Raw genomic sequence first — 18,388 nt, forward strand, 5'->3', positions numbered from 1 at the left:
TGTTTCATCGTACTGTGTCGTGTTCTCACAGCAATAACCAAAGCTGTCGTCAACATGCGTCAGTTCTTTTTGTTCTTACTCAGAAATGGCAAGAACACTTTTAAGGAAGCATCAGTTGCTGGACAGAAATGTATTTTGCGGTATTTAATATCTTATTAAATTACACCTATTTTTTGGAAAAATAAACACTGACCTGGGAAATCAGTTAATGCAACACTACTGAGTCTGGGAAACATCTGGCAAGACTAAGTGCTTTAACCCAGGCATGACGATAGAAGCCTGATTTCATTCCAGCGAATGTTGTTGACTGTACTTGTTTCGAAAACATACTGGTTTCATTAGCTTTATTATTTGATCATGTTTAGTCACGTGGAACCTTAAAACTTTAGAATGTAACTTTTTGATATTAATGAACGTCCGTTACATTCAAGCTATAGCCAAATGAGTTGCTACAAAGCTAATTAAGACTACCAGATCCACACAACTCTCTCTCTATTTCTCAGTATGGCTATGTTCAGAAGATTGTGGCGTCTGGTGACTTTCCCGCGCAGAAACTCAAGTAAAGATAATTACCTCTTCTGAAGAGTACATCATGTTTTTTTAAATCCTTTGTGTCCTCCTTGGCTACTAGCAGCTGTGTGGAGGAGGGGTGGGGGCTGTGCGCGGTCACGGAAGACTTGTATCACGTGGACGCGCCAACAGTTTTGTTGTCATTACTAAGAATTGCTCATGGGGGCGGCAGAAACTACGCACTATAGCTTTAATTACTGTATTACACTAAAATATATATATATAACTTTTACAATTAAGCCAGGCAATTAATCCTAAAATACCTAGGCAATTAATGCCAAAATACCTTTTAGCATGCATTGCAAAATAGTACCTATTGTATTTTTTGCCCAATTCAACTAAATGCATCATGTCAATCGTTCTTAAGCCCTAGATCACATATCATTGGTATTACTGTAAAATCATTTCCAATATCTGACCTGAAGCCCAACCACGACAGAACTGCACAAATATGTATGTACCAGAGTGCTGTTGAGGACGGTGGAGAGGATTTTCTAAGTTGCTAATGGCAAGTTGGTCATTCAACCAAGAGCAGAGTCTAACAACATAATAATCGTCAATTGATAAAGGAAGTCCAGACAGATTTTGGAGGGCAGGGAAAATCATGTGTAGCTAGGTATGGTGCACACTTATTTCTGTTGCACAAACCTACTTTATTCCAAAGCTGTGGGTCATACAGACCAAACATGTACACAACAAATTGTCTCCCATATAACTTACCAATTAGTGAACCTGAATAGGTAACAATAAATAATAAATGTAGCCATGCAAGCAGCATTGCTCTATTAATGTCAATGTCAGTCTATCGGTCGGTCAGTCCACCACTTTGGACCAGCCTGAAATATCTCAACCACTATTGGATGGATAGACATTCATGATCCCCAAAGGATGAAGCCTACTGACGTGATCCCCTGACTTTTCCTCTAACACCATCACAAGATCATCATTTTTGGCTTTTAGTGAAATATCTGGAATGATTGCCATGAAATTTGGTACAGACATTTATGGTTAAATTACAATGTTTTGTAATGACTTTATTAATCCCCCTACTTTACCTCTAGCACCATCATCAGGTCAAAACTTCTAATTCGTCCTATACTTTGGTTGATGACCAATTATCTGCAAAGTGGATGACATTTCCATCAGGCTCAGATTCACTTTGTGTTTAGCGCTTATAAGTAAAATGTTAGCATGTTAACATGCTTAACTAAGATGTTGAACATGGTAAACATTATACCTCTTAAACAGCAGCATGCTATTGTCATTCTGTGCATGTTGTTATTCTAGCATTAGGATTTAGCTCAAAGCAATGCTGTGAGTGCAGCCTCTCAGAGCCGCTAGCATGGCTGTAGACTCATTTCACTTGATTCACAACATATATTCAATATTACTGAACATTATTTGAAAATATATTTTTTATTTATTTAACCAAAGCAGAAAGGTAATGCTTACGAAAATTACAAAAAGGAAAATGTGCTTTCCTCTCAATGCTATGAGGTCTTTAGTAGACACATTGCTGTATTCACTAGCTACAGATTAAATAGAAAGACAATAGTCCTCTGTGGTGAGGGATTAGGCTTTTATTCACAGCTAAATATAGCTTTTGCTACTGTGAATGAATCATTCTCAGGCCTTCATTAAGCTGTTTTGTCCATATTTTATACTTACAATTTATAGCTGTACTTCCCTTAGGACTGACAAACATGAAGACAACGATTTTCAGTGTCTTGGTGGTACGCAATTTGTATTTAGTGTTAAGACTGCCGTGGTGTGAGCAAGGCAGTGTAAGACTCTCTCTGAGTCTCGCTGAGGCACACTGATCCAGTTGGCTTCACAATAATGCTTCACAATCTGTCAACAATTATGCCTCTTCTCCAGTAAAGGACAGGCCGCAGAGCCGCTCTCCATGTCTCAGTGAGAAAATACAGCAGTGTACTGAAGCATCTCTGTGCAGTACAGTCTGCAAGAGGTTCAGACGTTGGTAAGGCAGCACTGTTCAACCATCCTGAGTCCCACATATCATGTCCTAGTGCTGAGGAGGCTAAACAGGCAGACAGCCCAGAAGCCTGACAGCGCCCCACTGCAGAGAATGCTGCATCATTAACAACGACCTGGTGATATAAAGCATTGATTGGCTTTCTGCTTTTATATCAGGTTCTTCTTTGCATCCGTTAGCTCCCTTGAAATTCTATTTTTCTCTGATCTGCTTCTCCATATCCGCTGCATACTGACTGTGCTGCTTCAAACTTCACAGTGCAGTAGCAGAAAGCTTCACAAGGAAACTAAGTGATCCCATAGAGACAAGGGCACACTGTGCCAGAAGTTGTGGAAAAGCTAATGCGGATATAATAATGGTCAATTATATTTTCACAGATATCCCTCTAGTAAATGATTCTGCAGTGTGGAACACCCAAAATAAGATAAGATCTTGTAAAATAAATAATTCTGCCAGTCGGGGCTGGGTTTGGGCAAGGGCAGTACATTTACATGTTCCTCAGCATCTTCCACACTGGTCTAATTAAATTTTCAGCACCTGTTCCACCCTTATGTTGCAGGATGACTTCATCCTCTGTAATGATGCAATCTCCGGCCCTGGCAGGCAAGCCAGACCAGTAAAGGCGGGGGAGAGGAGCCCACCCATCATTTGTCACCTTTTATAAGTTGCTGCCAGACTGTACATTGGAGAACCATGCCATAAATGCATCAGATGCTTTAGGTAGATTCTTTTAGTGCTTAGAGCATGGAGCAGAATTATTACAGTCACATAGGGGCCTTTGATAGCACTAAGATCATTTTTATTCCCTTGCATCCAATTGTGATTCATTGTGCTTTTGATCCTGCTTTATGTTTCTCTGAGTTTAATTTATCAATAATTCATCTGTTCCATACTTCCTTTGTTAGGTATGCGCCCTTTGTATGCCCTATGTATTTGTGTTATTACAAGGTACGTGTGTAGCTGTGCATATGTTGTGTGAAACAATTTGGTGCTTACTTAAAGTTGAAAATGCACTAGCAACTACATAAATACAGACTCTATGGTCAGAGATATATTGCAGAGAGCTTGCTTGACACCTGATAATTAACTAGAGACATCAGACCTCTTAGGAGCTAATCCCTACTCCCTAGCAACAGGGATCTGGGATATCCCATCTAACTAAAATACACCATGTAGTGACAACGTAATAAACCATACATCACAAGGACGGACAACTCATAAAATGCCTGGACCTGAAGATCCAGGCAGCAACATTTGTACATTATACATTTGCTCTCAATGCTATTAAATGTTGCTATCAGAGTTTATATACTTCAAGTCATTATATTTCCAAATAAATACTATTATGTAATGCTGGTGATACATGTAATTAAAAAAACAAATGAGTTACTATTAAATCTATCTACTGTGCAAATTATGAGCTTTGTCACTCTTGGTGTGAAAAGAATGGTTAGCTAGGATTGCTGTTACACTTTGTGGACGGCCATCTTAACATTCCATTACCACATGTAGGAAACCATAAAAAAAAAAAAAAAAAAAAAAAAAAAAAAAAAAAAACATAAAAACACACAAAAAAAAACACACACACACACACACACACACACACACAAAAAAAAAAAACATAAAAAAAAAAAAAACAAAAAAAAAAAAAAAAAAAAAAAAAAAAAAAAAAAAAAAAAAAAAAACCTTCCTGAGCATGTCTTTGTGCTTCTCTGCAGCACAGATGGCTGAATAGTGGGTGTCTTCCTGTTCTCCAGGCCCCTCCTTCACTCTTTCTCTCTATATTCCCCTCTCTCCGCCTCCTCTCAAGGCTGAGCCCGATCCACCCCAGCTGCCCTATCCTTGATATCTCTCTTGTCTCCCCCTCCCTCCCTAACAGCTTTCACACAATGCCTGACACTCTGCTGTTTGGCCTCCCTCCCTAGGCCAGTGCTAAATGGCCAGAGAGATTTGTGAGCATTCATCATTGTAATCATGTTGGTTAATTATTCATAGGCTCCATCAGGCCTCTTCCTGGTGTGGCATGTAGTTATTAGAGAGTAGCAACATTAGTCTGCCAGACTCTCATGGTGCTGAGGGGACAAAGGAGGATAGAGCAGGTTAGCTCAGCACATTGACACTCATTATTATACATCTTTGACTAATGGCTAATTGAAGCCATTCATTTTCTATTCAGAAGAGACTGATGGGCAGAGTGGAACATATTGCATTGTGTTTTATGTATTGTTCTATTGCTTCCTACTGTAAACCACATCTGTAAAGTTACTTATTGCATACTAATCTGAATGCCTTATTTCAATGCCTGATCGCCAACCATTATGACAGAGGCTTTTTGGTTGCAAAGATGTGCAAACATTACGGCCTCCTCTAAGTCAGGTCTCATCAGTCCAGATTACAGCGGTCCAGCCTCCAGCTGGGCACACTGGGAACAGATGGCCCAATAATCACCAGGGTTCATCTAGGTCTGAAATAGCAGCCACAACCAGCTCCCAATATTTGATTTAATTTCAAGTATAGCTTAAAATACAGGGCATGTCAGATAGCATCACTGCAAGAGACATCATAGATCTGAAGGGTGGCAGTGCCAACCATTTCATGATTGTGGTTATTTAGGAGTACTCAGATTTGTGCATACTGAGGTCTGAATATATATTCTTTCTCTAGGTTTTAGCATATATCTTTTCCAACTAGCAGATGCTGCTGCTGCAGTTGGGAAATAAGAAAGAGACTGATTTCTTTCTTCTGTAAAGGTCCCTAACTCCTCCTGGAATCATATGCCTTTGATACCGATTTCCCTGATGTATGATAGCCCCATGGGACTCAACAGAAGCCCAATGACCACCTTTCCCAGCTAGGACTCACATGACTCATGATAAATATCATGTATACACACATCCTGAGTCTCTCTTCCCCTTTCTTTCTTTATATTACACTCCATAATACACACACCTGTATTTTACTCCCATTGTGCATGCAACATTGTTACAGATATGTTTCCTGTGAGTTTTTTTTATCGTTTAAACATCCTGCCTTTCAGCAACATCTGTGGTAAAACTCGTCAGAAATGTCCAAAACAATTACAGGAACAAAACCGGAAACTCTCACAGATACAACACTAATTTCATGCGTGGTGCTTCCATTTCTCTGGAAAGGCAGCATACGTAATATTCCAAATTAAACAAGTGATTGTGAAACTTGTGTTCCATGGAGTAGACTCAACTTCTGTTTTCCTCTCCGTTCCACCCACATTTCAACAAATGCTGTTTGTGACTCACGCACCATAATGACGCCACACTGTGCGTGTTTTCTCTCCAGAAAGGACAAAAACACAAAGGGTAGTTTGTCATTTCCTGGATCCTCTCCTGCAGATATGTGAGACACAGAAAACTGCATAATAATATTTCATTAAAATAAATCCAGCCAGAAAAACAGAGACTCCGGAGTCCAGAGAGCTTCTTGTACATTGTCAAACTGAAATGATTTTGTCTGCGGCTAGCATTTCTGCTGTTACATAACACTGCTGAACCTCCTTCACAGTTAAACAACACAACATGGGAATGCCAACATGGTAATACCAAACACTGGGAGCCTGCAGATACGATTTCAAGCTGAAGAGCTACCTCAGGGGATTGAAGGAATCAAAGGCTTAGCACAGAGTTCAACACTTCAGGTCCATCTGAAACATCCTAATGTCACAACAATTGCCACTGAATCAAGGCAGATTTTTAAATTGACACAGTGCAAACAAGCCAAATCTGTATTTATGTGGTAAATACATTCCAAAGTCTTCAGTCATATCTGTGACTCGAAGGTTCACATTTCTATTAGCAAGTGCATGGTGTGCATGGTCACAGCTAGAATATATTAAACACAAAGACAATTATTTTCTACAGGCTATTGTTGCCTTTTCTTCCACATACATAGTTCTAACCTCTCTTCTGATAAGCAAAACATAATTGTTTAATGATAGAAAAGTGCATACATATGTCAAAAAAATTATTATCCTGAGACCACAACAGGACAAGAGCAGCATTTAATTTAGTTCCCCATTTAAATGACTTAAAAGACTTTGAGTTGGATCTCTAGAATGGGTAATCCACCCTGGAACCACACCTTCTTATCTCACACTCTGGGCCTTTGTTGCCTCTCAAGCCCAAGGTAAATGGAGATTAGGCAGTAACATGATTTTCAATTTCAGACTGCGGACATATATACAAATGATAACTTTATTCATAGTAAAGTAAATTATCGGACAAGTGTGTATTTTGTGCAGGGGGAGATGAGACTAGAGGTCTTAAAGCAATACCATAATGCCCTTGAGCATGTTTTAAGTAGATTAAAGGAATCTGAAATCCTAAATGAGGGTATGTTTAGGTTAAAAGACTGTAATAATTGATCCATTTAAAAACAGACTGTATTTCTACGGTCTCCCTGACGAACAGCAGGCAGCCAGCATCAATAAGATCTGATGCTTCTTCTTGCTTTCTTCTTATCTCACACTCTTGGCCTTTGCTGCATCTCAAGCCCTTCACTCTGCTTTTGACTCTGTTGTCTTTGCAGACGATTTGCACTGAAGTCCTTCTTCCTGGGTATTCTCCTTTGGATCCGCACGTCATCTCTCCCCCCAGTTCTACTTTTACTTCCCTGTCTCTTCATGCACTTTGTGAGTATTATAGTATTATATTATCTATAGATCTGTCTACACTGCATATTGTGCTTGTTAAAACAAGTAAAGGAATCTGCCAATAGAGTTAAAAGTTTCATGATCAGTTATATCGGTTTGGAGTGCATCTTGCTTTGGAACTTAAATCACTCAAGTACGATTTTAAATTATTTGTCAAGTTCATATTCTTTTTAGAAAGTTATGAGTCCTTTGGGACATGGATGCATGTCATCCATATGACTTATGACCCCCTATGCTCTTTGCACTTTAATAGCACAAAATATGTAAATAAGGAACTGGTTATCTGTCTTTTTTCTGCTGTATTCTATATCTTTTATGATTGCAAATGAGTCTTTTAAATTAAAATAAATAATAGTCAAATAAATAAAACTGCTGAACTGAATGTGCACATAAAACAAATAGAGACTTTCAGCAGACGATGGAATGATATACTGCATAGGGAAGAGGCGGTGACAGAGGAGGGGGAGAATGGAAAGGGGGTTAAAACATTCATATATCTTTTTCCTTCTGTCTCTGATTTATGTACATGCACAATTCTAATCACACCATGCCTGCTCCCCTGGGAGCATGTCTAGCAGATGCATCTTATGAAAATGAGGCTCTGAGGTTATACATATATATATATATATATATATATATATATATATATATATATATATATATATATATATATATATATATATATATATTGTGTGAGCCTCATGAAGAGAATGTGAGGTAGAGGCAGATTGGTGTGTGGTTGTGTGTATTTATTTACATCATTAATATATGTATTTATTGAGGTGGTGGTGTGACCAGAAAGCTAAAAGCAATAATTGATCTTTTTAACTATGGTGGAGACCCCACATCCATACTGCATACAATACGTTATACATCACATAAAGTATAATGGTATGTGTATGTAACATTTAACCAAACTTCATAACATGTTGGTTCATGGCTTTAAACCAGAGGCATGTGGTATCGCCACAGTGGGAACAAACTGGTCTTTAACTCCCAGTGAGAGATCTGATTGTACAGTATGGCTAGCTTTACCCCAACAAACGGCAAAGACATAATGAGGGGATAACCTCTTCCCAGGTCTCTCAGAGAGTAGGTTGCCCTGCACAGCATCTTTGGCCTACTGTTCATGGTAATGAGGTGCTCTGTTAGTGAACAGCAGGATGAACAGCTAATGATATGGCCCGCTGGGACCGGCTTGCCACTTGTAAAAAGCAAAGAAATAAATAAATAAATCAAGGTTCTGCTCCAGATGATCTTGATGAAACAGTGTGCGACACGGCTGGCGTCACGCTCCCAAATTTAACATCAGCTTCCGTTCACTTGTTGTCCTCTTCGTCTGCCTCACTTGTTCCCATCGAACCCGTAAACATACACTTTTTTAGGCCTCTCCTCTACGTTCTCCCTCTCAGCATCACTTGGCCACTAAGGGTGGTTGCCATGGTAACACCACCCACAGGAGCCGGCTACCTTCCCTGTTACCGTAGCAACTGGTTCCCTACAGAATTTCAAGCATGTCACTCGGTCTCTCTCCCGCTCGTTTTCTGTCTGCCTCTCTCTCTCTCTCTCTCTCTCTCGGTTCGACTTTGTATCCTCGGCGGGTCGCTGATCGCTGGCTTAATGGTTGGTTAGCTTTCCTTATCACTGTCTGTTGGTTGTTTACACGCCACTTAAATTATTTTATGCAATACTGGGCCCTGCTGAGTTGGGCTTATTACTCTCTTTAGAGGCAATGAAAACTTAAATAAATCGGCAACTATATTTTTTATGAATTAATATTAAAAGACATTTTTCATGAAGAATGACAAACAAAATGCTGGTTTTAGCTTCTCACATATGAAGATTTGCTACTTTTTATATGTTTCATATGACTGGAAACTGTATATCTTTGGGGAAATCAAAGTATTTTTCATCACTACCTTGGGCTTTAAGAAATTGTGATGGGCATTTTTTTCTTATAGATTCTTTCATCGATTAAACAATTACTCGAATCATTGCAAAAATCTACAGATTAATCAATCAAGAAAATGATTGTAAGTCACAGCCGTAAATGAAATTAGTATAATATAATATAAATTATAATGAATGCAATATACCATATTTAACAACGTCTTGGCTGCTATTACACCACTATCAGTGACAGCATTATATTATATTGTTTTTGATGATTCACTCTTGGTAAATCTCAATGTGGTGACTCAGTCGCTGACATGATGATTCGTCACGTTCCTCTTATTCCTCTGCTACAGGGCCAGCACAGCCTGCGTGTTACAACACAACTGGTTAGCTTTCCATTTTTGCTTTACCAACTGTCCCTCCAAGACTTCCTTTAATTATGCTCATACTATTACAAAAGATGGGATAATAACAAATTTGAATCATCTGATTATCATCGGCAGAGGCCTAAATGATAAATCACCTCACCAAGTGTCTTTAACATTATTCAAAACAAGCACTTTTACATTTCAGTAGCACTAGAAAGCGCAGTTTGACAAATCCACTGAGGACAAAATCAATGATAACTGAGATCATATGAGGCTGACATGTCCCGTCTTGCATTAAAGTCGTTGCAGTGTTATTTTAGACCGGGCCACTCTGGTGAGATAATGCGTGCTGGCGGTGCAGTCTGCCATTCTGTGCTGCAGAATCACTCAGTAGATTAAATATTAGTGTTATCTCATTTCTTCAGGCCATAAAGTCTCCACAGAGTGTCCAACTGAAGGGAAAATGGTTTAATCATTGAGACAATCTGTACAGAAGACCCTGGAACCTCCATTTCTGATGTGTGCTTTTATTACATTCTTTTTTTTCAAACCCCTGCTAGACTCATGCGAAGTATCCAATTGGTCAGATGAGCTTGGTTGAGTATTGGCTGTTAATTGGCACAGCTTGGCCTTGGCGAGCACAATGACCCTGAGCTGAGAAAAGAAAGGAATACGATTTGTCTCTTCCCATCACTGGCTGAATCTTATTGTTGATGATTAACAGCAGCCATAGCAGCACCTGAGTCCCTGTATCATCTATAGCTGCTTGCACCAGCCTGTAGGTTTATACTAGGTAAGCCATCTATGTATACTGTATAAAACAGAGGCAGAGTCAATTGCAGGCAGCCTTTGGAGAATCTAATCTGGGGTTGCTGAATACTAAGCTTTGATTCAAATGCTGTGGGAACATTTTGTCTCAGGGGAAGGGAGGGTATGTTTGAGGAAATATGCACTCCTCTACAATAACACATTAACACTGGTAAATAAACAACTGCTGGCAATCCTTTTGGTTGCATATTTCGGAAAATATAATTTTTTTTGTCTCATTGAAGTACTCATTGAATATCCAATACTCAATATTAAGCTAACTTTACTGCTTATGCATACACATCATAGCTGGATGCAACAAGTTTACACCAGTTGTCTGGGGATTGTCAAAAAGCATTTAGGGAAATGTAGGAAATCACTAAAAGAGAATTTGATGGCATGTATTTAGGGAAAATGGGTACAACCAACAAGAAGATTACAGCACAAACCTAACAATGTAACTCCTGATATTTGCTGAAAGAAATTCACTTTGTATTGTATTGATTCATATTAATAACAATATAATATATTCATATTGGAAGAATATATGATGGTAATAATTTTGTGTAGCGACAATAGAGAACCAGAGTTATGTGCAAATAAAGACAGATGGAGTGAGATGTCTGAAAATATCAAGAATGAAGAAAGAAATGTACAAAACTAATAAAACAAAGGGTGAGTTTGGAGCATGAATTATTCAAGAAAAATGAAAGTACACGCAAGGAAATTTAAAAGATGTCACTGGCCACTGAAAGCTGCTGAGGCAGATGGAGGAGCCGTGTCTGGGAGAGAGGGGGGGGGGAGGAGTGCCTCTGGGATGTGGCAGGGGAGGCTGGGGCAGAGACAGAGGAGGGATGAGGGGGGCAGAGGCAAGGAGGAGACAGGCGTGGGGATTTTCTTTTGTGTTCCGTAGAGCGAGCCTGGGGAGTGGACCTGGAGGGCGGGGAAGAGGGGTATGAAAAAAACAGGTAGCATGAAGAGAGAGGACTGGCATCGGAGCGTTGAGAGGTTGCGTGACAAGTGCCAAAGCCCCGTCGACAAGCGAGAGCCCAGACCTTTCCACGGCCTTTAATAATTGATGCAGCTTCTGCAGCGTGCCATCTTTATAAAGCAGCAAGTGTGTGGTGAATGTGTGTGTGTGTGTGTGTGTATGTGTGTAACCTAATTGTGTGTATGAGTGGTTTCTACCCATCAATACCACAGTACCTTTGTTACATTTGGAGTTATGTCTTAGAGATTAGCTTTAAGTCCTTCTGACAAGAGCTGTGTGTTTTTGTAGCCAATGCTGTGCAAATGATAGCAGAGTAAAAAAAAAAATGACAAAAAGTACATCCATTTTCCCTTCATAACAGCTCCCAATGTTCTGCTGTAGAACGTTACTACTGGCCTGATCAGTCTCAGCGGACCCACCAACCCCACACTCTCTCCAACCCTGCAGCAACGGCCGTTAAGGAAATTAGATTTTTTACAGTCCCACTTTTAGTGCTCCACTCTGGCTACAGGGTTTTTTCTTGCCTCTGCACCCCTTGTCTCTTTTCAAGGCCACCTGTGAATACATGTAAATGACAGAGATGTATCTCTCTGCTCTTCCAGATGCCCGGGCTGAACAGCAATAGGGCTGGGTTCCACCATTAGCATGCACTCCACCCTGCAACCCACATAACATTCTACATGCTCTACATCACTTACACTATCCTCCCTCACCCTCTCCATTTCTCAGATCATCCGCCGTGCCAGGGCAATCTCTTTTTTTTTTTTTTTTTTTTTTTTTTTTTTTTTTCTCTCTCTCTCTCTCTCTCTCTCTTTTTTTTTTTTTTTTTTTTTTTTTTTTTTTTTTTTTTCTATCTCTCTCTCTCTATATATATATATATATATATATATATTTCCACCAGCCCTCAATCTGTTTCACTGCACTCTTTCATTTTCCTCCTGAACATGGAGGACAAGTGTTATCACCACACTGCAGATGTTTTTGAGGGGGGCTTCTTCTGAAACCTCCCACTAGCTGCGACAGGACTAAACATCTCGTTTCGCCATGGCCCTAAACTTTTACGCAGAAATCCAACCTGTTAGGCTTACTGAGCCAGTTATGCAGGGTGTGGAGACCTTGGGCTGCAGTGATATCTCTGCCCTGCATGCCACATTGATGTGATCAGTATCTCAATCCCTCTAGGTGACACTGAGCAAACTCATGACATGTGAAAACACACACATTAGAAGCCTGTACACATCCGAACCACACAGTCCCATCTGGGCTTCAGCTTTTACCGACACATTTAACAGACATTTGATCTGCAAGTACTTAAGGCTTGAAATTGCCCCAAAAATCAACTTAGCCTATATGTTATATGTGACATTCAGTAGGTAGATGATGAAAAGTAAAGTAATCTTTAGGAAACTGGAAGTTAATGTTAGTCCTTGATTATGAAGTTGTGCAGTCTGGGAAGCCAAAGAAATTAACTCATCAAATGCAGTGCATCAGGTTATGCATGGCAGGTTATAGAGATGACACAAAGTGATGAGCCTTGCAAGCAAACATTATTAAACGCTGGATTGGGAATTACTCCCCTTCCAGCTGAGATGCATAATTTGAAATATTTCAGTAAGGCCAGAAGACAAGATTGAATCATCTACAGGATTTGGCAGAGCTTTTCCTGAACCTATCGGGAGGATGCAAATGTGCATTTAATGTCAATTTATTTTCAGCAGAAGACCTGGATGAACTCCATGCCTGGAGACCCAAACATATATTTTCTTCATTCACACTCTAAACAACTTAACGATAATAGAAAATGAACCACCCCTCCCAATAACCCTCTTAACCGCACAGCACAAGGCACTGTTTCAATGTTGTCGATTGCAAGAATGGCCAACAGGGCGCAATAATATAATTTGTTAGTTTGTCACCTTTAGTAAAAGCTCAATTGCTAGGGCACTTTTATATCTCTCATTTCACAATGACTCTGCAGGATTTAATCCAGGTCCTGTGAGTGTGCTGCACATCAAAATCATTGGAAAGGAACTCAGATACAGAGAACAGAGGGAAAACATGTGATACAACAAAATGGTACGTTTTATGCCCACTTGCCTGTGGATATAGTAGAGAATAGCAAGCGCACGGGAATCCATTAGTGGAACCAGATTATCTCTTGGCTCTAAAATTAATTAAGTGAGTATAGGGCAGAGTGTGTGTGTGTGTGTGTGTGTGTGTGTGTGTGTGTGTGTGTGTGTGTGTGTGTGTGTGTGTGTGTGTGTGTGTGTGTGTGTGTGTGAGAGAGAGAGAGAGAGAGAGATATGTAGTTGTCCTTATCTTTTTTTCTTGTTTTTTTACCCCAATAAATCCTCTTGTGTTACTTCACTGAGAGGCAGATCGCGGTGGGAGGTGCATGGATCTGTATGACTGTATTCCAGCATAAGGCCTGAAACTGCTGTCGGTGGGGATGTGTTGGTGGAAGAGGGGGGTTACACAGCAGCTTTATGACTCACCATTTTTATTTTATCTTCAGCCATACTAAAACCTATGTCTTACTTCTGCTCCTTCCTTCCATTTTCTCTTCCTCCCTTTATGCTTCTGTATTTCCTGAAACCTGTAGATATGGTGGGTTAGTTTCTGGGTCTGTGAGTACTCTTCTTCTGCAGCCTCTCTGGACTGGAGTGCTCAGGCTCCGGTTCACACTGCAGTCATTTATCTTGATAAATACAGAGCTGGTTGGCTTAAGATGAGCATACCTGTAGTTCCTATAGCTTCCTCTTTTCTTTTTTTTTCTTTTTATCAAATATGGCATTTAACAAACCGTTTCTGCAGTACTAGCTGTAGTTCTTTAATATCTTGTCTTGTATTACACAATGGCAGGCAATGTTGCAAATCAATGACCAGTACTGCTAAATAAAAATATCATGATTTTTGTATTTTTTATATATGTTTGCATTAATGAAATAAGGGTACTTGGATTGGTTATATTATTTAGTTTACTGGATTAGCCAAGTCATAGCTGTCAGGTAATTGCATCTAATTTTCTATTAATTTCCCAGAGAATAAACTACATCATGATAGGGCTGTGTGATAACGATAAAATCCTCTGTAATGGTATATGTAATTCAATATCATAATAAGAGCTGAAGCAATAAACAATTAGTCGGCTGACAGAGATTAATCAGTAGCCATTTTGATAATCAAATATTCATTTAAGTAAAAAAAATGTAGGCAAAAACTTTTCATCTTTCCTGATCGTAAACTGAATACCTTTGGAGTGTGGAGTGTTGGTTGGACAAAACAGGATTCCTTAATATGTCAGCTTGGTCCTTATTCTCCTTTTCCTTATGTTATAAAATGTAATCGATTAATTGAAAAAATAACGGTCAGATAACCTATATTGACTGTTAACTGATCACAAAATCTAATGTATACACAGTTGAGAAATTGTCATTGGATAAAATAACTAGCCAGGAATGTCTGTTTTTCAACAAACCCAGAAAGGTAAATACATATGAATAACATGATATAGGGATGAATGGTATAATAAAATCTCTTAAAAAAATTATATATTTATATTTATATTTATATTTATAATTTATAATTTATAAATTATTAATTATTAAAAAAAACTATATTGTTACATCGCCCACCTCTATAGTATCATAATGTGATTGACTGTGATATGTTATCCATATTGCCCACACCTATTAAAGATGAAAGAGCACATGTAACCGACCAAAAGGCTGTGGGCACACAAAACCCAACAAACGTAATGTAATTCAAACTTCCTCTGCTCCATAGATGTCAGTCAGTCAAACATGATACATGATATAGACGTTTACAGGCTGTCCATGAAGGTGGTTGTTATTGTCATTTTTTCATGAATGACCTCTTGTATCTGAGTGTCAATTAGCTAAATGCTCTGGGTGCTGCGACAGGTACAGTAACTGCTATTGCAGCTGTGATACCTGGGAAGCCATTACTGGACTTGATATATGTGACAACCTGGCATCGATGTGTCTGTCCGATCAGAACACAGGCCGATGCTGAATTTGTGATTCAGCTAAAACAAACTAATCCAGAACGCAGCCTGGAAATTTCATTTGATTACGTTTTGATTATCCAAGTGCACTGACACATTTAAATATATTTCATTTTAAAAGAGAGATCAAAACAAATTGATCCAATTCGCACATTTCTGCTGAAAGAATGTTCAGTAAATTAAGGGAAGCTGACAGCTTTATTAGGACTAATACCACAGTATAATCCAGCCAGCCAACCCTCTCACAGAGTAATCTTCAGTGTAAACCTTCATGGGTAGGTCTCCTTGTATGAAGCTAAAGCCTGTTCCTTAGCATAGCAGTAATCCCGCTAAGGCTCTTAGAGAAGTGAAATTATTTCAGAATGAAAGGAGAGGCTTTATGACTGCTACAGACTCACTGTGGAAGATGGCTAATAAATAAACATCTCACAAATCCTCTTAGGAACTTGGGGAGACTCAATATTCTACATACGATACTGACGCTTCATTCACTTTTCATTTCCAGGTGGAAAAATACGTTTGACCTGAAACACAGCTCGAGCTGGGACATCATGACTCATCCACCTCTCCTCCACACTCACGCTCACCTCCAAACACCACCCTGCTCCTACACACAAATGCCCATGCTCCAACCTGAATTCCTACCTCAGGTTTATTACAGTGGGGGACATGATGGGTGACTAAAGAGTTATAAAAGGCAGAGTCCATCAAACTGTGTCTGCTGTAAGTCGTGATGAGACAGGCGGGAGGTGGGAGCAGCTGGCGGCCCATTGATCTGTCGCTCTCTATCAGAGACTTTCACTATCTCCTCTCTACCTATTGATGGAGACAGATGCCAATAAGATGACCCCATCTCTCTCATTTGTATACTCTGTATCGCACTCTATGTCCAATGATATGTCAAAGTCACAGCCTCTTGGATGATCAGTTTATTCACATGCATTTTCAAGGCAACATATTTAGAAATAGAGCTACATGAAAGAGCATTTCCTGATCATCACTGTGAGATTAAATTGGGAGTTATCTCATCTATTCACTGCTCTGTCACGAAGACCAAATGTAATACAAAACAGCAGTTGCATATGCATGACTCCATCCTGCTCGAGAGCTGTACCACTCCTCTAAAGGACGGATGCAAGCTGATTTCTCTCTCTGACAAGGCCAGATGTCCCATACCAATAAAATGGGATTTAAGCTCCATCCTTGCACAGAGCAAAAGGCCTATGTGACATTATTCATGTCCGACACAGGCCCAGACTTGACGCAGCGAGCCGAATGCACTGTGAACCACGTCTCTATGAAGACTCTTATATTTACGTTCTGAAAGTCAGCTTCCATGCTATTGCAGTATTTGCATTTGAAATCCTCTCACTATCACTGCGTTTTCATGGACTCTGTGTGTCGTTACTCTTGTTGACATAGGACGGAGCCCGAGGACGCATTTACAAATTAAACCTGCCCTAGATAAGGGTGCGTGTCAGCAATATGGAGAAAGAGGCAGCTGTATGCGTGGCATGTGTAATGTCGATATGAACTATAACACAGCATTTTGTCCACATCGACATTCAGTTAAACGGACAGCAAAATTACAATGCGCCATCGGTACAAATGGTCCAGATTGTCTTGCTCTTACCTCGACGTTTTCCAACACGCAGTAGGACAATACAGCCATCAATATTGCGGTATGTCCCATTTTCTCGCCTTCTTTTGTATCTTTTTTATAACGAAGTTGCTTTTGTTAAATAACTGCCTCCAACATACGCTGTCTGGTTACATGAGCTGAAGTGATGGACACTGCGTTCGTCGGGCGCCTTCCTGCGATATCTCCTGCGTCTGCGTCCTGTTCGCTCTTGCCAACGGGCTCTCCAATGGCAGCTTGGGATTTTATGTGGATGAAGCCTGACAGAACCAAGCCCTGTTTCTGCGGGTATTTATCACAGTTTACTCATGGCGACCTCACGGTGGCTTAGTGAGGAGAGACATCTGGTGGTGATGGGTTGAGAATGCACGACAGCTGGATCGCCTGCTGATTATCAGTGCGCCAGTTTAAAGGGAGTGCACCCGAAAATGTCTGGTCATTAACATTACTTTGCAGTTTTCATTTGTGAATTAAATGAAGTGGGGTTCTCCTTCAGCTGAACAGCAAACAGATCTGGCTGTGTGATGACGTCAACTGGGGGAAAATCCTTGAGCCACAGAGAATAACTTAAAGATAAAATCCCTATCAACGCAAATTTTAAGACCTATAAAATGCTCCTCTGTGAATAATATGTTTTGTCTGATTCGTTTTTCCTACAAAATAGTTCAAGTACTTAAATGATAAATATTCTTAAAACTGCACTCTTCACACTCACTGAAAAATCTAGCATATGAATATACAGCGTTTTTTTTCATTTCAAACAGTTTAAATAAATAAATGTACTAAAACAAATACGGGTCACACAATTATTAAACCGGGTAAGAAATAATAATAATACAAAAGATACATACAATTACCCTCAGTTGCCAGTCTATTAGGAACTGCTAGGTAATTACAACAGTCCTGCAATAACCTGTGTTGCATAATACTGAGTGGTGTTTCTAATATTTAGTATACCCTTATTGATCTAAATGGGGTGGACAACATATTTGAAACACTTCTCTGTATAACGTGATCTAATTTAACAGGACTATAAATGTGGCTGCCAAAATTATCAGAAAGTTGAATCAACACCAAACTGTTTTAACAAAACCTGAACATTATAAACGTCATGCAGGTAGTACTGTTATAGACTACATTAGTTTTAGATGTATGCCTTGGAATGTAGCCTATATTTATTTATTTATTGACTTTTCTCATTTTTTTTTATTTTCTTGTGCAACACTGGATACAGACCTCTTAAAATCCTTCAATAGAGAGTGTTGGCTTAATTACTTTTTGAGGCTGTATTATGGTATTGCTGTAGTGGATTGCATTATATTAAATTGTGTTCAAACTAGCTGTTTTCCATTTATGTTAGCTGAGTGGACATGCTGTTGTATTGCATTAGACTTACACAAACACATAAAA

At 39.4% G+C, this 18,388-nt stretch overlaps 1 protein-coding gene across 2 annotated transcripts in view; it reads right to left on the reverse strand.

Moving 5' to 3' along the window:
- The window catches only part of aplp1 (amyloid beta (A4) precursor-like protein 1), a 34,061-nt gene extending 16,824 nt beyond the window's left edge, over positions 1-17,237 (reverse strand). Inside the window, exon 1 of one of the 2 annotated variants that reach the window (XM_039805435.1) lies at positions 16,973-17,237. In XM_039805435.1, coding sequence (XP_039661369.1) covers positions 16,973-17,032 — 60 coding nt within the window. In that variant the 5' untranslated portion in view covers positions 17,033-17,237. The remainder of the gene's footprint in view (positions 1-16,972) is intronic. The other variant, XM_039805434.1, reaches the window with a different exon arrangement.
- Between the last annotated feature and the right edge of the window lie 1,151 nt (positions 17,238-18,388).

Source organism: Perca fluviatilis, chromosome 7, assembly GCF_010015445.1.
Source record: "Perca fluviatilis chromosome 7, GENO_Pfluv_1.0, whole genome shotgun sequence".
In the NCBI taxonomy this organism is placed as follows: Eukaryota; Metazoa; Chordata; class Actinopteri; order Perciformes; family Percidae; genus Perca; species Perca fluviatilis.